At 37.7% G+C, this 25,000-nt stretch overlaps 3 protein-coding genes and 1 pseudogene across 3 annotated transcripts; 3 read left to right on the top strand and 1 right to left on the bottom strand.

Annotated features, from left to right (window-relative positions):
• Positions 1–3,705: 3,705 nt before the first annotated feature.
• On the top strand, positions 3,706–5,349 carry LOC149096552 (histamine H2 receptor-like). The gene has a single exon (XM_089281277.1). It carries the CDS (start codon positions 3,938–3,940, stop codon positions 4,868–4,870), a length of 933 nt encoding a protein of 310 aa, XP_089137403.1. The 5' UTR covers positions 3,706–3,937; the 3' UTR covers positions 4,871–5,349.
• A 2,134-nt stretch (positions 5,350–7,483) lies between these two features.
• Positions 7,484–10,498, top strand: LOC110042775 (adenosine receptor A3-like). Its single transcript, XM_089281654.1, has one exon. It carries the CDS (start codon positions 8,185–8,187, stop codon positions 9,130–9,132), a length of 948 nt encoding a protein of 315 aa, XP_089137780.1. The 5' UTR covers positions 7,484–8,184; the 3' UTR covers positions 9,133–10,498.
• A 1,593-nt stretch (positions 10,499–12,091) lies between these two features.
• LOC110042896 (melanocyte-stimulating hormone receptor-like) lies at positions 12,092–14,752 on the top strand. The gene is made up of 2 exons (XM_020748280.2): positions 12,092–12,662; positions 12,755–14,752. The coding sequence occupies exon 2, from the start codon at positions 12,867–12,869 to the stop codon at positions 13,806–13,808; it is 942 nt and encodes a 313-aa protein (XP_020603939.2). The 5' UTR covers positions 12,092–12,662; positions 12,755–12,866; the 3' UTR covers positions 13,809–14,752.
• A 9,170-nt stretch (positions 14,753–23,922) lies between these two features.
• LOC149096551 (adenosine receptor A2a-like) overlaps positions 23,923–25,000 on the bottom strand; it is a 3,970-nt pseudogene continuing 2,892 nt past the window's right edge.

The following is a 25,000-nucleotide window of genomic DNA, read 5'->3' as shown; positions in this document are numbered from 1 at the left end:
GCTGACCAAAATGGCAGAAAAAATGCGGGAAAGACAAATTGGGGAAATGAAGATCTTGTTTATTCGTGCAACTGCGATCAAGGAGAGCAGAAGAAGGCTACTCCAAATGTAGACAAGTTTTAATATGGTTTGCCTTCTATTATTGTTTATTTCCAAGGGAACATCGCAGTTCCTTGTCCAGTCCTTTGTTGTCATCGGTTTCTTTAAGATTAATTTATTTTGTTATTTTCTCTCAAAAACATGACTCGCAGAACGCTACCGAACTGCCTGCCTTCAAACCCGCTGCACTCTCATCGTTTCCCATTAAATACGGCTGACACCGTATACAGAAGTGGTTTGTGCGCTTCACCAATAGAACATGACTTTGACTTCAAGCCGGTACATTTCGTGCTCTCGAACCGAGAAAAACACAAGTCTTCTCGAACTTCCCACCATTTTGTTTCAAAAAGATGAAAACAAGCTGTGTCTGCATGACAAAAATAAGCAACGTGAAGAACTATGGGTAAAAATTGATTTATTTAATGTATTTGTAATGTATGCTTTTCTTCATTTCGCTTGGTCGCTTTTCCAGATATCGTTTGAACCGGAATCGCCTTTACACCATTAAGTATGCAAAACGTGCTGCCTAAAGAAAATATACAGCTTATGGAGTTAAATCAAGACGTTATACTGCTGACTGCTGCTAAGATTTAGAACGCTCTTCCTGACCAAATTCGCGCTGCTAACAAAATCGGAATATTTAAGAACTTGATTTCAAAGTTGGATTTTCTAAATCTCACATTTTAATTAAGTAAATTCGCTTCTTTTCTATACAGCTTTGATAACATGATTGTAAATAATTATGTGACCATTTTCATCTTTATTTGTAAATATATTGTACATAGATTTTTGTTGCTATTTTTATTTCGTGTGCATGTCTTAAAGTAGCTATTTAGTTAAGCGCATTTGACCACATTAAATAAAGGTTATTCGTATTTTGTAGCTGTAAGGTGCAGCCTGTGTAATTCTGCGATGGATTTCTTTTGAGTTGTGAAACTCCCTCGAGAGCACGATGCCCAGTGGATAGTTTTTCTTTATAACATCACCAAAGCAAAGCGCGCTCTCTGATTGGTTAATTTAGCGTCTACTATTTGCCCATGGGTGTACGCTGCTGACGTGTGTGCCAATGTTTACAAAGCAAATCTTTTGACAGACATTGTTTCCAAAGTAATGGCCGGCGTCATTCTCCCAGAAATGCGAAACTGTCTTCACAGTTGTGTGAAGATGAAACTTTATCGAGTTACTGGTGTGCAGTCGGTTGTCATGAATGAATTTTCGCGTGCTTGTTTTCTCTTGTCTTTGTGATGTAGCTCAATAAAAGGACTTCTGTTGTTCCAATGTCTCAATGTTATGTTATAAAACAAATGGTAAACGCCATAGCGTGCACTATTGAGTTATGGATATACTTGGGAGGTTTGCTAAGCACGAAAGAAGCGTAAGAGTCGCACGAGGCGATAGCCTCGTGCGACTCTAGCTTCTTGAGTGCTTAGCAAACCTCCCAAGTGCATCCATAACTCAATAGTGCACGCTATGGCGTTTACCATTTGTTAACTTTTAAATACCGTTCAATGGCACGCTGCATGATTTTAAGCGGGGATTCCAGCTCTATCATCTTCGTTTCTTTTGGTGACCTCGGCGTAGAACTTTACTTTCATGACCTTGCTAAGTTATTGCGGGGCCATTTGTTTCAAGATATTTTCAAAATGGGGGGTGGCACCAGCTTCGGAAGACGTTCGTTCATTCACTGTTTTCTGGACCAGGGCGTATTATTGCTTCGTTTGAAACTACCGGAAACCTGGAAACATCTACCTTCTTGAGATGGCTCTGAATTTGTTTTTGTGTGGTTTTCGTTTGTTTATGCATTGCTGAATATTATACGGATCTTGAGCAAATGTTGAAGAAAAATCGCCAAAATATTCGTCAAAATGGACACTGAAAATTGGAAACTTCCTTTAAAGTAGGTCTTCAGCCTGAAGGAGCTCATAATCGTCATTCAGAAACTGTAATTAGTTAAATTCATCAATAGCTTTTAAAAAACACAAAGTTTTGGAGATAACAGTTGCAAAATTCACCACACAATGGCTTGTTGTCTTTCATTTTCCTAAAATTTTAGTGGTTTCTTTAAACTAACTCTGAAATCTGATTGTTCGTTTTGTTTTACTGTCACATTCTCATTGGCTGAGAAAATGATGTGATTTAGAGGAAAAAATGGTGCGATTCGTAAATTAATCGCGCCGCTGAGAGCCAATCAGATTGCAAGGATAACCAGTGATTTCAAAATGGATTTAATAAATTGTATAAAACTGTTCCTTTCTCCAAACGGCAAAACTAGCCAAAATGCAACAAAAACAGTACTAGCCCGTACGATACTAGTTCGATACTACTAACATGTCTACAAGAAGTTATTGCGCGTCATACCAGGCTTAAATGCTTACAGGCTGGCTCCAAAATTACTTGAACATCATCCCGACACCAGATACATTCGAGAACAGAAATGTCATACGCTATAATCTAAAAATATTTACAGTAATATTTTCAGGAATATTTTCAGCCTAAAATGGTTAGAAAAACAAGCATATTGAGCCTCGGCCGAAAAAAAAACAATATTCTTATTAAAAAAGAGTGCATTTAGAGATGTATGACGTAATCCGCATCGTGCTGATTGATTTTGAAAACAGTTCATTCATGTTCAAGATGCGTAGGAAAATTTCTGAAAATTAAAACTGATACCTTGATTTACCGGATTGTGCACGCATATTAGTATCTCAAAAGACAGCATGTCTCGGTGGTTTTGTAGATCGAGAATATTACAAATATTAATCAGTTTTATTCGTGTTTGTAAATAACTAAACGCCCTCAGTAAGGTTCTCCAAAACGAATTGGCTAGAATGTCTTGAGCAAGATTTTAACGGCCTGCTAGAGATTGCACCCAATTTGTCATGAGAACGGGTAAAAGAGTTTCATCTGAAACGTGCAGAAAATAAAATTAACCTTAAGGTGACCAGATCATATGTTTAAATGCGTAATCCTAACTTCTGGATTTGCGTTAAAGCAAGCATTTAATATTTGCTTTTTTCAATTTCTTTCTTCATAAAAAAACAGATAAAAACTGTCCCTGCAACATGTCCCCGTTTTAAGTCCCACGTCATGTCCCCTAGTGGATGCCGACCTTTAAGTTCTTTTGGCAACTACCATTAATTTTTTTGTTTGTGTTAGTTTTTTTATATCTTTATTTTTTTTCGTCTTTTTTTGCCATCGTGATTATAATCTTCAATTTCTCAAAGTATCATTTGCATTTGCAATTATGAAAAAAAATTTCTCGCAACACTTTTAAATGTAATGATAATTGAACGACCTGGTTATACAAACTAAAATACTATACTGTACAATACTGTGGAATAAAGATAAAAGTTTGTTTGGAAAAAAAGGAAATTTGTAGTTTTTAATTATATGCCTAGTTTTTAATTAAATGAAATTCGTAGTTTTTAATTAAACTCATTTGCACTTGCAATCAAGAAAGAAAATTTCTCGCAACACTCTTAAATGTGAGGATAATTTAACGACCAGGCTATACAAACTAAAATACTATGAATAAAAATAACAATTTGTTTGGAACAAAAAGGAAACTCGTAGTTTTTAATTAAATGCCTAGTTCCTCATCGAGACAGCTGGTTAAATAGAAACCTTAAAAATATGGAGTATAATTTGTTTAACATTGCTCTTTTCGGTTTGAGAGCAAAACGTTGACGAAGCAGCAGGAGCAAATATCTTGTCAGTTGTCCAACCTTCCGCTAGCATCGGGTTACCTTCAATTTTTGAGGTAGGAACAAATAGCTTGTCACTTCGCTAATCACCTGTTAACAAGGTGTTACCTTCAGGTTTATAGCTTTCAAGAATCATGAAGGAAGGGCTCTACGAGACAATACAAGCAACAGCTTGTACATCGTCCCTACATGGAAATCACTATATGCAATCACTAACAGCTATAAACGTGATTTTGGCCATCACTGCGTCTCTTGGAAACGCCCTGATCCTTGTTGCCCTTCGAAAGGATTCCTCGCTTCATCCGCCATCAAAACTCATGTTTCGATGCCTAACAGTTGCGGATCTCTGTGTTGGTCTTTTCTCCCAACCATTTTATGTCATTCAGCTAACGTCGATAACCCACGAACAAGTAAAACTTTGTTACACCATGGTAAGCCTCAATGAATTAACCAGTTCAGTTTTTTGCGGAGTGTCGTTGTTTACATTAACTGCAATAAGCGTAGATAGGCTTGTTGCTCTCCGTTTGGGATTGAGATACACACAAGTATGGCAAGTAATAACCTTGAGGCGAACGCGAGTGATTATGATCATCATTTGGATCCTAAACATTTCTATTGTCTGTTTACGACGATTTTGGAAGTACTTGTTAATCTCCAGGTTAGTTTCTGCATTGATTTACATTTCTCTGGCGATAGCAGCTTTCTCTTACTTCAAGATCTATGTAACACTTCGTCGTCATCGCACTGAACTGCGAGACGTTACTCAGCAAGGCAAACCAAACAGAGGAGGAATGAGTCCTCTGAACATAAAACAATTCAAAAAGACGGTGTCCGCGGGATTGTGTGTACAGTTACTGTTAGTAGCTTGTTACCTTCCTTATGCTGTAGTTGTTGCTATTACGACAGCTAATGGCTATTCGCCTTCGTATAATCTTACTGTTAGATTAACAATTACTCTCGTAATGTTAAACTCATCTCTGAACCCGATTGTCTACTGCTGGAGGATCAGAGGTGTACGAAAGGAAGCGAAGAACACAATCATACAGTGGTTTAGTTGCTCTAAATAAAGGCTCTAAACTTTCCGGTACAAGGTAGCGATATCCTTTGTATATTAGACAAGAAATGATTATATTCATTTGTTGGGAAATAATCTGGTATGGCATTTTATTGCTTAGAGAGATTGGTTTTACAACAAGAGCATAAAATTTCATTAGCACGATTTTCAAAGTTTGAATTTTCCCGTTTGTATTTAAAACTTTTAAAAATTTATTTCGATAGCTGTAACATTTTAGATCATTTTCAAGTTAGCCGATCGCTATTAGGTATCGCTATTGCTATTAGGTTTTGTTGTTTTCTAATTAATTTTATCCGAAAAAAGAAGAAATTCCAAATAGCAGCTGTTCAGAGATCATGAAATAATGCACGTCACATGAAATTTTATGACGTCATTATCTGCTGGCACAACATTGAAAGAAGTTGATTTTCGCGTTTCAATCAAAGGTTTTGAAATTTTTAAACCAATTTAATAAAGGATTTTTAATCATTATTATTGTTACTACTATTATTATTACATTATTTGCCATTATTTTTGGTGGGAACTCACCACCACGAAGAAAATTGCTGATAGCCAAGGAGAATCTCTGTACTGTTGAACTCTCGTAACTTGTAACGAAATACCTGACAGATAAATATACGGAAGATTCGCGACTTACATGTATGCGATAAGCCACGCACAACGCGGCTTCCGTTAGAGAAAGGTCTGTTAAATTTTAAAGATGCTTTCCAGTCCGCACTGCGCAATCTCAGTAACCCAATCCCTGTGAGCCCCACTCGATGGAACGCGAGTCGATGTTATTCGATACGACCCGGTCCTTACCTTATCTTTGAGGCTTTTTAAATTCTTTTCCCACAGTTTCTTTGATACTACGAAGTTGTTTCATCCAGTGAACCCAAAAGAACGAAGCATGAAGATTTGTATCTATAATGGCGGTTGGCATGAAACTTTGAATCTTTTTCATGCAAGTAATAGACCATTTTACATTTGTCAGCTCGGTGACCTGGCCTTCGAATGGCAGCGAGGCTGAAGGTGACCTTGCTTTGATACAGACCTCACTGCTTTTTTCATATAAGTGTCACTAGTAACCATTAAAACAACTTGATTTACAAAACAAAAGCAGTGAGGTCTTTATCAAAACAAGGAATAGCCGCACTCCCATTCTAACTTTTCTAACTTGTATGGTGATTGTAAATAGATCAATAGAGAATAGATATAAATGTATTTTTTATCAAAATATTTTTAATGCTTGTATTAGTTAAATTTAATTTTATTGTTTCCATTTTTTAACACGCACATGTTTTAACGAGTTTTTATTACTCCTAAATGTTGCGTGGGTAAATAAAGGATTGTGATTGTGATTGTGTGATTCAAAGGCTAGGTCACCGCCCGAGCAGACAACTGTAAAACAATCTTTCTAAGATAACTTCAGAATTTCTCTCGCGTTCATTGGTCAATTTTCATTGTCAATAAGCCGACAGACACATGGATTTATAATTTATGCGATGCGTCAACGAGCAAGAGCGAGTGCGAGAGCGGACAATTTGACAATTTGCTATCCTTGGCTTGCACGTGACGTCATCATTTTCTAAAATCTAAAACTAACGAGCCACCAAAGTTTTTATCCTCATCAGGCATAAGAGGGGGTAAATTTATATCTGTTTACAACTTTTCAGCTCAGTAGCTTGAATCGTCTGGAAACCTGCGCATTTTGAATTTCAGAGTTATGGCGGTGCGTGACATGAAGCTAAGAACGCGTTTGTCGAGAAATGCATACTTATCTCATGATTTTTAGTCTATACAGGAGTTAAAGTATTAGGAAAACTGCTTATGTTAATGCTTGTTTGTTCATTACAGATAATCAGTCGCGTACATAGACAAAGTAAGTTCCAGATGTTTACACTATTTTTCGGCCGCCATGTTGGTGTTCCACGGAGGTACATTAACATGGCGGCTCCATACTGGGCTCTGTAAATTTGTGCAAAATATTTCGACGAATATATATATCTGAGGTTTAGGAAAACGCACAGACTTAAACTTGGAGAAGTGTCTTCTTTAACAATGTCTTATAACATCACAATCCCTAACTTTATCCACTGAATTATTTTTTATTGCGTGACAGTGCAAGCCAAGGATTGTAAAAAAGAAATTGACGTCAGTTTTTCATGCGTCTGTCGTGTTACAGATAATGAATTTCGTCATAACATTACCAAAGTAGTCTGTCGATCCACTCGGTTATCACCCCGTGGATCCACAGCTACTTTGAAAATGTTATGACGAAATTCATGATCAATAACAATACAGACGCATGAAAAACTGACTTCAATTTGTTAAATTGCGAAATGTTACATTTTGTTATGTCTTACATGAAGCAAGACAAAAACGTAAACTAAAACTGGAAAGTGCGCAGTACGGACTGGAAATCATCTTTAAAATGTCATTAGATTAGCCTACATTATTCTGTATTCATTAGGCTTCGACATATAGGCAGAGTAAACTTTGGCACGTTTAAAAGCCAAAATGAAATGAAATACATTTCAGACAAACTCTGTTTGGCTTCCTTTGCAAATCAGGAACTAAATTAGACCACTTAATTTTGACTCCTAAATTAACATTTTTCAGGAGAAGTTTGGAATATTATTTTCAATTGAATCCAAAGCCAAGCATTAGGTCGACAACAAATTTTATCGAAATCAGATCTTGATTTTACCTTTTTATGGAAATTTTTTGGACTTTGTGCACATTAAAAAAAGCACCTTACTTGACGTCTTCAAGTGAGTTTTCAGATGCTAAAACGAGAAAATTCAAATTGAAGAAAACCTAAAAAGCATTCTTCTTAGGGGAAAGAAAAAGAAAACAAAGAAGTAATAATGAACCGAAAATATTCGACGGGGGATATGACTGATGGTGATCCGGCAATCAAGAGAGATCGAGAACAAAAAACTTCCGCCGTCCGCGTCGATCGAAGCTTGAATTGAAAACCATGTTAAATTAGTTAATGGACTAGAATTTTAATAATTACTCGATCATGAGACTCTCATTCAGATTTATTGGTAGAGTAAGAAAGGCTATTACGAAACTGCTTAGTTTTTAATGTTTTTTCAAACAGATATAACATCAATATCATTTGTGTGACAATTTCTCAGCAGCTGGAAAAATATATCCCTGTCGCATAATGCATAATGCATAATCTTAAGTCTTTGCTCTTTCCGAAAAACAGAGAATGATCTCGAAGCTGATGAAACAGTTGTTTTACTTACACAGTGAAGCAAAATTCTTGGATTCTGCTAAGTTCTACCTTAAAATCAGGTAATATTTGCAAGATTAATGGCCAGTGGTATCGAAGATAGATTCAGTTTCGACACAGTACAGGCGGTAACTTGTACTAGCTCCCCACAAGAAAAATATTACATCTATTCACTAGTAGCTGTGAATATTCTTCTCGTCCTTGCTGCATCGTTGGGCAATGCTCTGATCCTTGCTGCCCTTCCGAAGGTATCTTCCCTCCATCCTCCGACGAAACTCATGTTTCAATGTCTTACAGTTACCGATCTCGGCGTTGGAGTGATTGCACAACCTGTCTTCATCATCCACTTGATATCAACGGTACATGAACGAATGCAACTTTGTTACACCGTGGTAGCAATCAACGAGGTCGTTGCAGGGATCTTGTTAGGAGTCTCTTTGGTCACATTAACTGCAATAAGCATCGACAGACTACTCGCTTTGTCTTTGGGATTGCAGTACAGGCACAAGGTAACTTTGCAGCGAGTCCAGGCAATGCTGATTTTCGTCTGGTTCTTAAACATTTCTTTAAGCATTGTGAGGATGTTTTGGAATTACTTTGTAATATCAACGGTAATTTCTGCAGCCATCTTTTCATCCCTCTCAATTTCTGCTTTCTCTTATGCAAAGATCTTTTTAACACTCCGCCGTCGAAATGCAATGCAAGAGGACATTGTCCGGCAAGAACAACCGAACTCGGAAGAGGGAATGAATCGACCATTGAACATAGCGCGATACAGAAAGACAGTGTCAACAGCATTATACGTACAGTTATCAATGATAGCTTGCTATCTTCCTTATGGCATAATAAGCTCTATACAGTATGAGAAGGGCTACTCTCCATCGATCAACCTTGCTTCTTTGTTAGCCGCAACTCTCGGCGGCTTAAATTCAACTTTGAACCCAATTCTTTACTGTTGGAAGATTAACGGAGTGAGACAGGCAGTTAAAAATATGGTTAAACAGTGGTTTAATTTCTTGTCGAGTTAGAGGCGAAAAGTTTTTCACCAAATTATGGCCAATACCCAGAAATAAGGCAGACATAAGTATTTACTAAGAACAATAACCCTTAGGTAGAAATTGCAGCTGCTGCATTGAACGCAAATAGATATCTTGGATGGAAGATTTTGTCTTTGAGATGAGGCGAAAAAGAAAATTTTTGTGTTAAAATTCTTTTCGCTTAGGGGTGGAATTTGAGTTTAATTTCAAATATTCTGTACATGAGTAAAAGAAGTTGTGGTATCAGTTTTTTTTATTGCTCTTGTAGGTCCATCCAAAGTGTAATATATTTATGTATGACCACTGTATGACCACAATTTTTTAAGTAAACGTGATTAAAACCGAATTGTCGAAATATTATTGTTAAAAATAATTTATAACTGCACTAAGCTGTCTTTCTTGTAAAGTTATTATCATGATAATGACGTAATAGTGATGATAATTGCTATGCTTTTATGACGCATTTAAACACAAAATATCCAATACCTAGACTGCACCCAGTTACGAAACCCAATAAAACATTAGGTTGAAAATGTTTTAAATGCTACTGAATCTTCACATTTGTACATGTTTAGAAGTAAGGAATAGAATCATTACTTATCCATATTATTTTAAACGTCATCGATTAAAGTTTCAACATGCTTAAAATATAAGACCGATATTGAATTTGAAATGTGGTCTGCTAGACTGTGTTATGAAAAGCTTAAATGAATACGTTAATTTTTTTTTTTTTTAACAATACTTTGATTGGGGGGTCAGGAATTGTAAATCGTCTTAATTCTTCTTTTGCTTTCATTACGAAAAAAAAACCAACTTACTTACGCCGAAATATGGGGAAAATTTTATCTTGCGGCAGGAGCTTAAAAATCTATTTCTCCTCTTATATTGCTTACAAAAGAAAAATGATGGAGTTTGCTTCGGAAAAAAATGCCGTTAAAATAGGTTTTCGTTTTCGTACACATTCTGCTGTGCACGCACCTTCACATGCATAGAAATTTGAAGTCAATTGTTATCGAGTTTAGAGTTTTTTCAATTTACGAGTCTCTGATCGGGCGGTGAGGCCTGAAATAAGATGCATTTGGGCTGAGTGCAGTTTAAAGAAAAAAAAAAGCATTGTGGCGGCCGCTTTAATGGCGCAAAAGAGCACTTTTCATGGTTATTTTTTTAAAATTTTATCATACTATAGTCCAACGTGAATGTAAGGCAATTTCCGCCAATTGTGGTTTCCACCGTAGTTACCACACATCGAAATTGAATTTTATTATAATGCATACGAGAAAAAACTTAACCATGAAAAGGGCTATTTCGTAAGTAAAAAGTAAAATGATTTTGAATAAATTCATTCGTTCGCTGCCAATCGGATGTGATTTTTTACGTTAGCTGTCTTATTCGATATGAATACGGTAGGCCTTTCTGAGTTTCCTTGCGCCTCTGTTTCAAAACGAACCTTTGTGCAAAACCTTTCTTATGAAACTGAGTTTGATTTGCATGTAACTGAATCTGTAGGCGGAACAAATTTTCATATGAGTGGTCTCGCAAGAAGACTCGTTTCGAAACAGAGGCAAAAATCAACCCGGAAATGGCCTATTGCTATTCTCTTTCCACATTATAATGAAGAGGCTATCTACGGTCAGGAAGGAAACGATCAACCGAGTTCTTGATCGATTAGGTGTTGCTTCAAGACAAAAGTACCTCTCTGTTTTTTTTTTTTGCCATGTCTTTGTTTAAAATTAAAGAAGAAGACACGAAATACTGGACGAAATAAATTTGTGTCATTTACTTATATTTCCACTGTTTAGATCAGGCTTTTTTACATGCTTTTTTTCATTCCATATTTTTAAACTCTGAGTATTTAATGGATTTAATGGTGCGACAGTGACGGGTGATTCCACTTTGCAGGAGACGATTCGCGACGAATCGTGCGAATCGAGTCGAATCGTCAACAGTTTGACAGCCCAGTTATTGCCTACCGCGAGTCGACTTCCGTTCAGACGATTCGACTTTGCAGGAGACGATTCGCGACGAATCGTGTGAATCGAGTCGAATCGTCAACAATTTGACACCGGAGTTATTGCCTACCGCGAGTCGATTTCCGTTTACACGATTCGACTCAGCAGAAGACGATTCGACACGATTCGCGACGAATCGTGTCGAATCGTGAATCGTGATAGGGAGCGCCAAAGCCGCGAGGAACCTACGAGGGAGACAACTGAGAAACCACTCGTTTTTCGCGGCTTTGCCGCTTTGTGCGCTCGCGCTCAAACTGCTTAAAAAATATTAAACCGCCAAGCTACGCAGGCTATTTGTTGTCACGTTTTAGCAACGAGGAAGGTACATGTGATCATTTTCTTATGGGTCTTAGTGTCATGTGGTGCGTATCGACCCCGTGCGAATCGAGTCGAGTCGTCAAGTACCTCAGACGAATCGACTCAGTTTGGGTGTATTGGAAATGGATGCAATACGCCGGAGAAATTTAAAAACGCAACCATCACCTGTGATTTTCGATTTGTGCTCGAGAAACTAGTCCCGCTCTGGCAGGGAAATTAGGCCCAAGTTGTTCAAAGGCTAGATAACCCTATCCACCTGACAAATCGCTATCCAGTGGATATAAAGTGTTAACAAAATAAACCAAGCTATCCGCTTGATAGTGATTTATCCGGTGGATAGCGTTATCCACCTTTCGAACAACCCGATGAATAACAAACAACAGATGAATACCGTGATGCTATCGTTTTCGAAAAGCTCCATTTTCAAATGTTTTCTCTCCACACGAAGACGCTAAGCGCAACTGGGATTTTTATATTCCTGCGGTTTGAAGAAAGTTTTCGAAAGGCTCCTTTTTCTTGACGGATGAGTGTGAACGGTAGGCCTAACCATAGAAATAAAGCTGTGTTTTCAAATTTCTCCTGGATAGTGCTGATGGGGCCTAAATTATGACGCTGAATCCAACCTTCCAAAAACTAATTAATCAAAACTGTATGGCAAAGTAAAAAGGTTTTTTTTGGAACGTCAATCACTAGGATTGTGAAATGGAAAGAATATTCAAATTTAATTAAAACCTAAGTTCAGAGTGGAAGAAGACTCGAATCTGTCATAGTTGGTTTCGAAGATTTATTGAAAATGATTCATTACAAGAAAAGAGCTATTTGCAATTTAGCACGGAATGAAAAACTGGTGTCTCGGACGCTTTATCGATTAATACTAAACTCTTTTATGTTCCTTAAATCAACATACAGGAATAAAGGTCTGTTTGGAGAATGCTAGATGCTGTCCAGTTTAGAGACACACTTTCTCAAAATGTCTCATTTTAATTTAATTTTGATATCACCTTGCTAATATTTATTGATCTCCAGCCTGAATTTTTTTTGTTTACACTCAGCAGATGCTTTTGGCAGCTGTATGGAGTCTTTTTTCAATCCTTCTCATCCACGATTGAAATAAATCTCACTAGTAACTACGACTTGGTCTGTAGAGGATACTGAGATGAGTAGGAAAAATTCAAGATCGACGCGTAATAGCAGGTGTGGTAATTTTGTGAGGTAGTTTTGCAAAGAGACTATCTGAACTTCGATTGTAATTCCTCACACATTTATTTAAATGTTTTGTTCAATAGTAAAACATCAAGAGTTACAGTGTTTATGGCGAACGGGAAGAAAGAGGAAGAAGACGAAGAGATGACAACCTAAATTAATGCTTCTAACAACAGCGGGAAAAAGAACACGAAAATGGAGAACTTAACTGATCTTGGAAACCACACGAGAATTCAGCAGATAAACTGCACGACAGGTCTTTATGGAACACAACAAAAGATAGTTCTTTCAGTAATAAATAGTCTTCTATCTATCACTGCGTTTTTGGGGAATGTTTTGATCATTGCTGCTCTTCAAAAGGTGCAGTCTCTTCATCCGCCATCACGACTTCTCTTATCATGTCTTGCAATCACCGATCTCTGCGTGGGCCTCATTGCCCAGCCTCTCTATGCTAGCTTTTTATTGTCCCAAAAGCATTCCAAACATTGTTATTATGTTGCAGTCCTTAGTAATACAATAGCTGCAATTTCTTGCGGAGTATCTTTGTTAACACTGACTGCAATAAGTGTGGACAGGCTTCTTGTACTGTTGTTAAACTTAAGATACAGGCAGGTGGTAACTTTGAGGAGAGTAAAGCTCCTGGTGGTCAGTTTTTGGCTTAGTAGCTTTGCTTTTGCCATAATACTGTATCTTTACCACGATATCGCTATACGCATCATGTACATAAATATGTTATTATGCATAGTTACCTTCACGTTCTGTTACATCAAAATACATCTTACACTTAAACATCATCAAGCGCAAGTACAAGAAGAAGCTCACCAACAACCAAACGGAGGAGGACCTTCAATCAACATAGTGCTATATAGGAAGACAGTGTCCAGTACATTGTGGTTACAAATGACATTGCTGGCTTGTTATATTCCATATGGTATCATATCTATATTTGCTCTCACTGGATTACGTTCACCGACTTTTGACCTCGCCTGGGATTCGACATTAACTCTGCTTTTCTTGAATTCAACTCTTAACCCATTTCTGTACCAGTGGAAAATAAGGCACTTAAGACAAGCAGTAACGGGCATGGTCAAACGATCTTCTTGTTCTTTGACCGTTGCATGTGTCCAGCATGTATAATAGTGATGACGATGACAATGACATTGAAAATGACAATGGCAACGATAATGATAATGACACTGACAATGACAATAATAATGACAATGACGTTGACGGGGACAATGATGATGACAATTACAGACGTTTTCGCTCAAAAGAAGTTTAAATTACTACTACTACCACTAATACTAATAGCAATAAAAGTAATAGTAATAATAATGATAATGATAAAGATTATAATAGTGACAATGATAATGACAATGACAATAATAATAACAATTATAATAATAATGATAATGACAATGCTAATAATAATGACAATAATAATGATAATGATAATCATTAATAATAATGATGATGGTAATGATAATAATAATGACCTAATGACAAGAGAATTCGTCCACCTTACTCTGCAAGATGTCATGATTGGCATTATTTATTACTCTTTACTGCACTATTTGATACTGGTCGCTAAATTATATATATGGGATTGCAGAAGAAATCTGACTCCTATTATAAACGCCTTTAAACTTAAGGCAAAAGTTAAGTATGAAACAAAAGTTTCTATGTGTCAATACCAATAACATGGACAAATGTAATAAGAAGTGGGATTTGTGCATGGGCTCTGTACCTTAATTTGCAATTTGTTTATAAGTGTGCTTGTACTATGGTTTTAGAACTGTATTGACCGTAATGTAACTTTTGGGTAATATGTAGATAGGCATTAGACAAGTATTGTAATAAAGTATAAGTAAATGGAGTACTGTAAGTGAAGTAATTAGTTGTTTTAGAATTGTAATTAATGTAGGTAAATGTATTGTAAATATTACAAGTGTGTGGCAATAAATTAAAAAAAAAAAAAATAATAATGAAAACGATAACGATAACGATAAAGCCAAAGATATTGATGATGATGAAAATGATAATGATTCTAACAATAATAAAAGTAAAATATGCTTCTTGGCTTCTGCGTAGTAGCTCCTTTAAAAGCATGAACAGCATGAACGCACAACCGATCGTAATGCGCTTCTGAGGTCTCCGTTACGTGTCAAGTAGAGAAAAGGATTTATCGATGAATTGAGATACATCATCATAAATGCCCAGGGGTAGAGACGGCGGTGAATTTCATGGTAGTGCAAATTATAGGCCACATTGACCCCCAAAATTGGTCCAAGACAAGCGAGGAGGACCAATACAACGATGACCATGTCAGCGGCTATCTTCTTTTCCCGCCTAAATATCACTGACAGCTGCTGCGCGCCAACTTGGCCCACCATTTGACTGTTATGGCGACGAATAGCGAGGAGCATTCTGACGTGATTGATAGCCGGAAGTAGGATGAACAAAATAAGGGAAATCACTTGTAGGCCGAACCGAACTTTTCCAAAAAAGACAGTGTGGATTACAATTGTCACCAGAAGCCAAGCTGTTGTGGCGATGATTGCGGCCTTCTTTGCATCTGTCGAGAAAATTAAGGAAAATTTGTTCTCCTTCTCCATCTTCTATATCATCCTCATGCATGGCGAAGTCGACGAACAAGGGAAAATAAATGCGGTATGTGCAATTTTATCAAAACAAACACCTTTTCTACTTGAAAGGCTCCAAAAACATAACCTCTTGAAGAAAAGAATCCTGTGAATCGAGTATTATTTATTGTGCATGCTAAAAAATATCAATTGCAAGAAAAAAATCCAGAACTGAATCGAATGCCAACCCATGACTACTATTATCAAAAAATGTATTTTTCCCTCGGCTTTTATGATTTTTACAGACACCGTGACGATAACAATGCCTGCGAATATTTAGATTTCTATGCGGGATGCGATATATAACACCTTTAAATATAATGCCTATCGTATTTTAAGACAATTATGTCCAAGACCCACACCCTCCCTTGAGTCCCATACCGGTACGATTGCATGTAATATATCAAACACGAGTGACAGTGTTTCATCGGGATATCAAAACACCGAGAAGAGAATTAAAAATACGACGCGCAGCGGAGTATTTTTGACGTAATTCGAGGTGTTTGAATAGCCGATGAAACACTGTCTCGAGTGTTTTGGTCATGTCACGTTGTTAGGGATCGTAAGCAAACCACGACGGCAACGGCAACGAGAACGCCACCAAAAAAAAGGGTTTAACTAACAAAAAACGGCGGTGTGCGTGCGTTATAGATCTCTGTACATTTCTTAGCCGTCCTCTGCAAAACAACAACGTGAAATAACCAAGTTCTGGGTATTTTGGAGAGCGTGAACGACAGCGGCTATTTTTTCGAATTTTCATTTGAAATTCAATGCTCGCTTTACATATTAAGCTTACGCAACTGAGACCAATAGGCGTACTGAGCAGATCTCGATACTTGCGAAATTCAATTAAGGAATGGTAAGCGTGGAGCGTGCAACTATCGAGTTATGAATGCGCCTAAGAAGTTTGCTAAGCACTCAAGAAGCTAGAGTCGCACTCGGCTATCACCGCGTGCGACTCTTGCGCTTTTTATAACATTGAGACTTTTGAGATGGTATGTATTGAATCTCGTCCGGCTAAAATGAAGTCAAAAGCGCCATAAACCGCGCGAAAATGTTCATTCAAAAATCTGACAAAACGTCACATCAAAATTTTTCATGGATCACTGCGAGTTTATAGCTTACATTTTCTCGATCTCGGGCAAACAAACAACTTCAAACTGCTCGGTTAACCTAAATATCAAGCTCGCAACAAACGAAAATTGCATTCGGTAAAAGCGTTTCTCAAAAGCTAGTTAAGCTTATAAATTTGGATCAGTTTTCCAAAGAATTGAAAACCAACTACACATGGTTGAAGCTTCTGGTGGCTGAACTCTCTGTGCTTCACGGCCTCTTCGACAAAAGGAAAGAACAATATGAAACCAGACATTTCTTAAAAGCGAGAGTGGAGAAGAAAGCGAACAAACACCCCTGACTTTGAGCTGCTTGAGATGCTCTTATTCAATAGCAGGTTTGTGGGTTTCGTTTTCCTTTCCACTTCGTTCTAAATTGATGATCGAGTTGCGCGTCTAAAGCTGAACTTGAACGCAGGAATGGCTTTTAAAAGTGATCTCTGTCACTTTCGTTATTTGGTAAGATAGAAGACTGAGGCTTAAAGGCAAATGCAGAAATTTAAGCTTATATTTGTGCACGATACAGTCGTTCCCTCGAGCGGCTGTTTCTTCAATTTCAAGAGTTGAATAGGCCTTTTTACAGTTGTCTGCTCAGTGACCTGGCCTTTGAATCGCAACGAGGCTGGAGGTGACCTTGTTTTGATAGAGACCTCACTGCTTTTGTTGTGTAAATCAAGTTGTTCTAATGCTAACTAGGTGTATCTACATGACAACAGCAGAGGGTTCTGTATCAAAGCAAGGTCAACTCCAGCCTCGCTGCCATTCAAAGGCCAGGTCACTGAGCAGGCAACTGTAAAATAGCTTATTCAGGATCGAGCGAGTCGAGCGATCGAGCAAAACTGAAAATGGACCATTTTCATTGGATTCGCATTTCGTAACTATTGAGCGCAGAAAAATTGTAATACAACCAGCCTATTTCAGAACTATTCCTTGTCCAAGAAAGCACAATTTCAAGAATATTGGGTTAATTTAATTTTATAACATAACTAAAACAAAGCGCGTGCTCTTATTGGTTAATTTAGCGTCTACTATTTGCCCATGGGTGTACGCTGCTGATGTATGTGCCAATGTTTACAAAGCAAATCTTTTGACAGACATTGTTTCCAAAGTAATGGCCGACGTCCTTCTCCCAGAAATGCGAAACTGTCTTCACAGTTGTGTGAAGATGGAACTTTATCGAGTTACTGGTGTGCAGTCGGTTGTCATGAATGAATTTTCGCGCGCTTGTTTTCTCTTGTCATGTAAGACTACACGAACATTTTTTTGTGATGTAGCTCAATAAAAGGACTTCTGTTGTTCCAATGTCTCAATGTTATGTTATAAAACAAATGGTAAACGCCCTAGCGTGCACTATTGAGTTATGGATGCACTTGGGAGGTTTGCTAAGCACTCAAGAAGCTAGAGTCGCACGAGGCGATAGCCTCGTGCGACTCTTACGCTTCTTTCGTGCTTAGCAACCTCCCGCGTGCATCCATAACTCAATAGTACACGCTATGGCGTTTACCATTTGTTAAATTTGGCGGTAAATGAAGCCAGAGTGAACTCCAACGTTGAGATAGTCAGTCGGTGATACATACAATATTGCTTATACGGTAGGGGACTCGGCAGTAATTATTGCTCTAGAAAGTCGGATATGAACGTTGACGAAAACGCCGCAGGAAAAGAAAATACAGGAAAACAATCAGTTTGCAAGATTCAGGATATTTCAAACCGAAGTAGGTTATTATGTGCACGTTATTTATAGTTCGGTAATGCTGACGTTTCGAACTGAAGAAATATGCCGATACATTGCAAATACTTTTGGTCACGCACTCAGTAGCTGATGGCGGGATTTTGTGTCTTCTGTGAACGATTTTGAATAATTTTGGACTAGTGCCTAATCATTTGCCCAAACTAAACTTTACATATATTGAAAGACCTGTCCTATTATAGTAAGAATCTAAAATCTTTTGGAATTTCGAGACATGGCGCGTGGTCAAAATAACAATTCTTTTCACCGACTGACTCAGTAACTCATCGTTGGAGAACCCTTTGGTTTTTTTTTAACGCCAAATAATTAGATTAATCTAATATTCTTGAAATTGTGCTTTTTTGAACAAGGAATAGTTCTGCGTTAAGTTGGTTCTATTACAACTTTTCTGTGCTCAATAGTTGCCACATTCAAATCGAATGAAAATGGTCGATTTTCAGCCCAGTAAGAACTTGTTAGATTAATGTCTGAACGCGAGATTGATAATGTCGTTTTTTTCGGAAAAATACCAAGATGTTTGAGGAAAAAGACTACGTAGCGTTTTTACTTTTACTAATACCTACTTATATGCAACAGTAGAGCAAATTCTCTTTTTCAAGCCTTACCGAACTCTTTTTTGATTTTTGTGGATATTAGCTCTCAAGGCATACATATTAAAGTGACGGCGTCGATAGCTTTCATAATCTTTGATTACTACTATTGATATATTTTTTGATTATTATCATTAAAACTGTCGTGATAATTACGATCAACAACATAGATTTTTGGGGGTTCATTTTTAGACATGCTAGTAACCAACATACCTTTGTTAGTGACTTCAGTGCGATAAGCCAACGGATTGGACAATGCACGCGCTCTATCAAAGCTGATAACCGTCAAAATGGCGAGCGACCAGCCAAGAGTCAATGTGGTGAGCACGTATCGTAATTGGAACAGCTCAGTTTGAAGGTAACATGAATGGCGGGCGCGATAGAGCATCAAGCGCCAAACGGAAAACAGTGGCTGCGTCGTAACACCAGTCAAGCAATCAGTGGCGGCTAGGCTACAAAGCAAGACGTTGGCGGGCCTTTGAAGGCTCGGTGTTTTGGCCACTGTAATGATGACCAAGAGGTTGCTCAGGAATGCGAAAACACTAAGAGGTGCGTTAATACCAGTTGCAAGAACATCGTTCGTGAAGGACGTACTGTCGCTGGCAGGAAAGGCGATAAAGTCTGGCAAGCCGCATGGAGTGGTAGCGTTGCCTTGATTAGTCATTCTCTTGTAACCATGACGACGTACGTAAGGACAGAAGCCGAGTCGATCTAAAAGTTATAATGATAAGGGACAAAAAGACAGTTTATCAAAATTGAACTATTCCATGTTTTTTGGCTTTCGTGTGTGGCTGTAGATTATGGAACTTTTAAATGAGGATATTTCTATGGAAAATTGAGCACAGAAATCACCTTTTGGTGCACGTTTGCAGGTTTAAAATTTCGATCTGGCGAATTATGCCAACGTTATGCAAATAGAAAAACATCCTCAACAGAGACCTTTTTAACGCAACTGTACAGGCAAGCAGCATCCCCCACCCCCTTCCCCCCCCCCCCACCTTCCTAATCGTCTCTTGAAACGGTTTAAACCAAGAAATGTGAAACATTTTAACTTCAATGTTCGATTCAACGAGCCTTCTGAATGCGACTGTATAGGCAATGAAACCCCTGTCCCCTTCTTGTTATTTTTACTGCCTCCTGAATTAAATTCATTTTTTTGTTCTTAGCAGTTGAACTACCTTGTTCTCTTCTTCAGGAAAGTTTGGCTCTTTGATTAGAAATTAGGAAGAAGACTGTTTCTCACCTCTGAAATTCGGACGCTGGTTTCGGCTGTGGGTTGATTCACTATGAGTCAGTTCTGTGTTGATTTGCCTAAAACCTCTTTCATAAACTTCAACAGCAGTTACTTTCTCATCCTTGTTATCAGAATGAATAACAAATGACGGAACCTTGCTACTGAACTTCACTGACGGTATCTTTAATAGCAAATTCATACGTTTGGCTTCTAACATGACGATTCACCGCCATTTAGTCATTTCTATGATAAATCCAAATTTAGCATTTTAAAGACTTCACTCTCAGTTAATAACTACTTAGTCATGGAAAACTAAATTGCAGCAACGAAATAAGTGCCATTAACGCCTTGAAATCAAATTACATTATGTTCAAAAACAACGCATATAGCTATGTTACGTCGTCGATCATAAGTGAAGAGAAAGCTTCATGATTTCAAATTAACATTAAACTTTAATGTTAATTGGAAATCATGAAGCTTTCTCTTCACTTAATCAATTTCCCGGCTAGTTTAAGTATCTGATAGTTCTGATAGCCAGCTGCGATTTTCTCACCTCCATTTAACGATGATCCATTTAATGGACAGTTTCATCGCTCAATGCATATGTAAGCTGCAACATTATCCCATATGCCGACTAGTTTAATTGCCTCATAGCAATTTTGTAATTGATGCTAATGCCAGGAAAGATTTGAGACAGAAAAAGTGACGAACAGATTTCTGTTTAGCCGGTCTAGTTAATCAACCTGCCGATTAGTTTAAGTATCTCGATATAGTTCTTATATACAGCTGTGATTTTAACACCTCCATCTCATGATGATTCATTAAAGGGATGGTTTCGTGGCTCGATGCATGTGTAAGCTGCAACATTATCCCATTTTCCCGACTAGTTTAATTGTCTCATAGCAATTTTGTATTTGACGCTAATGCCAGGAAAGATTTGAGACAGAAAAATTGATGAACAGATTTCTGTTTAGCCAGTCTAGTTAATCAACTTGCCGATTAGTTTAAGTATCTCGATATAGTTCTTATACACAGCTGTGATCTTCACACCTCCATCTCATGATGAATCATTTAAGGGATGGTTTCATGGCTTAACGCATGTGCAAGCTGTAACATTATTCCATTTGCTTTGTGTAAGAAGCTATCCAAAACGAACTGATAATATTTGAGAGAAATTTTTCTCTGAAAGTTTCGCAGTCATCCGCAAAAAGGCTGCTGAAGAAGGGGTTTTTCTCATTAATATTCCTTTTGTATGTCTCTACTCCCAAACGCGCACCATTTAATTTTTTATTATTGATAAACCATAAGGATGCGAGTAGATAAATCGTACGTGTGACTAGAATGAATCATTCATCCCGAATAAAAATTTGACGTTCAATACTAAATTAGACACTTACTATTTAAATCCATCGGTACCATCGACGAAATGTTGGCATCAATCATCCTGCTAGCCCAAACTAGTCTGAGATTGCTTAATTACCAAGAAAGCGAAAAAGTTACTTTATTTACACTCGAAGGCTTGGGCATACGCCGAACAGTGAAACTCACCCTTAAGGACGTTCGCGCTAATTGTTTCCGCGCATCCTTACTGCGCACGCAAATTCACACGCCACGTCATGCATGAGAGCGCGCGCTAAGTATTAAAATGAACAACGATAGGGCAGATGGCCACTGCTATAGCTTTGCCTGGATTTAACGATCTTGAACGTTCGGTGACCCCTATTTTTCTTTTGATGAATCATTTTCTCTACCGATTTTCTACGTTTCGCGAAAAAATGAAAATCTATCGGCTAAAAGTTTGAATTTTTTGCGAAATGCACCATCGAATTCCGTTCTTTTTAGCTCTTCGTTTATCTGTGCGACGGTTTCAAATATATTGCCTCTTGAAGGGTTACGTTTTGTGAAAACGTTGGTAACATTTGAAATTATTTACGCAACAGACCCACTTCTACAAAATATGACTAAGATCGTTTGCCTCTGTTGACCCACCTTCGATATTTTTAGCTGTAAACCCCTGTAGACCATGCTGAATTACGTGCGCTAATTTTTCAAAATCAGGGTAGTTTAGTTTTCCACGCGCTTTATCTCTGAAACGAAGTTGGTGACGCCCAATTTTTTTTTTGCATATCTGACACAAGTAACTCATTATCTGACTAGAGTAAAAATTTAAAAAAAATCTATCGACTGGAAAATTTTCGCGCGAACGTCCTTAAGCCCCCAGAACCTGACGGCTGATCGAAATAAATTTATAACAACTTAGTCAAAACAATTAAAACGGAAGCAAATTATACGAATTTAGTTGGCTTAGTATCTCGTGTTTTCTTGCATTGTTTAAGAGTACTACATTACATGTGTAATAAAAGAAAATTATACTTCGGCTTCGAAAATAAGCGTATTGAACGCCTTAAAATCACATCGCTTGAGATGCTACTGAATGTTCTCAAACTTATAACTAATTCACCAAGTTGAAACATGAAAACAATAACGGCGACGGATCTTAATTAAAATCGACTTTTACGATTTCATTGGTCCATTTTCTCCCTGGTTTTAGCTTCCATCGAGAAGAATGCATCAAACTGGGAAAATGGTGTCTGACCACATTTCCAAACACCGAGAACACAGTCCAAAATAGAACGCAGCGGAGTATATTTGACCAACTGACAGTCAACGTTGCAGATGACTTTTTTTGTTAGGAAGGTTCGTTGAGACAGATCAATCAATTTAGCGGTGTTAATGGGTTCTCTTTTGAAGGTGACATTAATTTACTTTGAGTATCTCTTTAGCTCTTGAGTAAATAGGTTTTTTTTGTTAGTTTTCACTTTCTCATCTCCATTAAGTAATAAAAAATTTAAAAGTTCTGAGAGCTCAAAATTATCGTAAAGGATAATTATTTTGGCAACAGCCTGGTCTTAAACAATGAAAACAGAAGAAGATTATACGAATTTAGGCCGCCCAGTACTTTGTGTTTTCTTGTTCACATTTTATCAGTTGCGGAGGAAAAACACCCAGGCACCAGCAAGAATTCACTCACACCCTCCATCATCGCTCAATTGGTTGTATCATCGTTCTCTCTTTGACTATTGTTTCTTCAGTATAATGCATAGAGGGAAATTTAGAACCACCTTGTGCAGCATAATAACCATTACCCCATGAAAGTACTGCTCAGTAGTTTTCATTTGAATGGTCACATACTAGGGTTTCATTTACAGACCAAAACGTTAGAACCACCTTATACAGCATAACAAACAGTACTACATGACAGTACTGCTCAATAGGTTTCATTTTCAATAGGTTTTATCCACAGACCTAAAAGTTAGACCCACCTTCTACAGCAAAACTAACAACGTAAAACTGAGTATTGTTCGATATCTTTCATGAACAATGGATGCTGATATCATGGTGACAAGGCTAATCAACTGAAATCTGTTCATGGGTGTGTCTGCGGTGGCAGTCAATCTCTGCGCGTGGCACCCAAGGTGGGAACATTAGGTTTCATCTTTATAGGTACAGTAAACGCAATAAGCCATTTCAGAGTTACTGTTACCTCTGTTTCAAAACGAGTCTTGGTGCTCAGCCTTTCATATGAAAATGAGTATTTCTTGCACGCCACGTTCATTGTCTTACAAATCAAACTCATTTACATGTGAAAAGTTGCGCACAAGGACTTGTTTTTAAACAGAGGTAAAAAGCAACTCGGAAATGGCTTATTTCCTCACGAATTAATATGAACCAGTGCGTATGGTCCACAAGGTGAAGCATTAAAAGGGCGTTCTATCATGCTGAACATGCTTTGCTAAGTATTGGACTGCACACGAGACGAAGAGATGACAACGTAGATTAAGGCTTCTAACAATAGTTGGAAAAAGAACACTAAAATCGCGAACATAACTTATAACGGAAACCATAAGAGAATTCAGCAGGTAGGCTGCAGGACACGTGTTTATGGAACACATCAAAAGATAATTATTTCAAAAGGTCTAGATAGCAGCAGACATGTAAAGATTTTAAGGAAAACGACCACTTTTTTAAGTTTAAAAAACATGTTTCGACAGAACTTCTGTCATCTTCAGTAGAATGAATGATTACAAAGCAAGTTGAATAATAAGTAGGCAAAAATGCTAATTAAGACAAATAGTAACAACAGAACGTGAAAAGGTGTAAATTAAAAGGATAATTTTAGATTTACATGGTGTAATTGCTGATTGAGGCAAGGTAGTTCTTTTTGAATATGGATAGCCTCCTTTATCTTGAGTTGAAAGCTGGTAGTGGCGTGATCTAAAATATGAAAGCAGTCTATTGAACACAATGAGCGACAACGTTCAGAATTCTGAAGATGTTTGAAGATGTGAGAGGCCCTATCAACGGCTAAGCACTCACGTACGCGTGTGGAAAAATGTCGGGAGGTTTCGCCGACATAACAGGCATTACAGCCCGCACATGTAAACTTATAAACTACACGTGAACGAAGCCCGCCGGGGATAGGGTCTTTCACACCAAAAAGGTTACCTATCTTAAAGGAAGAAAAAACTAATTTGATGTCTAAATCATTACAATAGCGTTTGATTAAGTGCCGAATCTTCTTCTGAGTGATGACAGAAAAATGGCCTATGTACGGCAGCTTAAAGTAAAACGTGGGCGAGGTGGTAAGGGGGTAGCCCCGGGGATAATGATTGCTATGGGCCCCAGTGATGTAACGATTAACCACTTTTTCAATTAAATGGGCAGGGAAAAGGTTCTTTTTGAGAATTTCAGTAAGCTTGGTTATATCCTCGTGTAACCCCAACCAAGTGTTGTTTTTAAAACTTAAAAAAGTGGTCGTTTTCCTTAAAATCTTTATAATTATTTCAGCAATAACTGGCCTTCTATCTATTAATGCATTTTTGGGGAATGTTTTGATCATTGTTGTTCTTCAAAAGGTGCAGTCGCTTCATCCGCCATCAAGACTTCTCCTATGCCGTGTCGCAATCACGGACCTCTGTGTGGGCCTCATTATCCAGCGTC

Source organism: Orbicella faveolata, unplaced genomic scaffold (assembly GCF_042242905.1).
Source record: "Orbicella faveolata isolate gen_17 unplaced genomic scaffold, um_ofav_v1 contig_48, whole genome shotgun sequence".
In the NCBI taxonomy this organism is placed as follows: domain Eukaryota; kingdom Metazoa; phylum Cnidaria; class Anthozoa; order Scleractinia; family Merulinidae; genus Orbicella; species Orbicella faveolata.
Note: the sequence above shows the minus strand (reverse complement) of the source record. Positions and strands in the feature narration are given on the sequence as shown.

Bases quoted from the DNA above. Each gene is read 5' to 3' on its own strand.
- LOC110042896 (XM_020748280.2), top strand. From the start codon at position 12,867: ATGGAGAACTTAACTGATCTTGGAAACCACACGAGAATTCAGCAGATA.
- LOC110042775 (XM_089281654.1), top strand. From the start codon at position 8,185: ATGGCCAGTGGTATCGAAGATAGATTCAGTTTCGACACAGTACAGGCG.
- LOC149096552 (XM_089281277.1), top strand. From the start codon at position 3,938: ATGAAGGAAGGGCTCTACGAGACAATACAAGCAACAGCTTGTACATCG.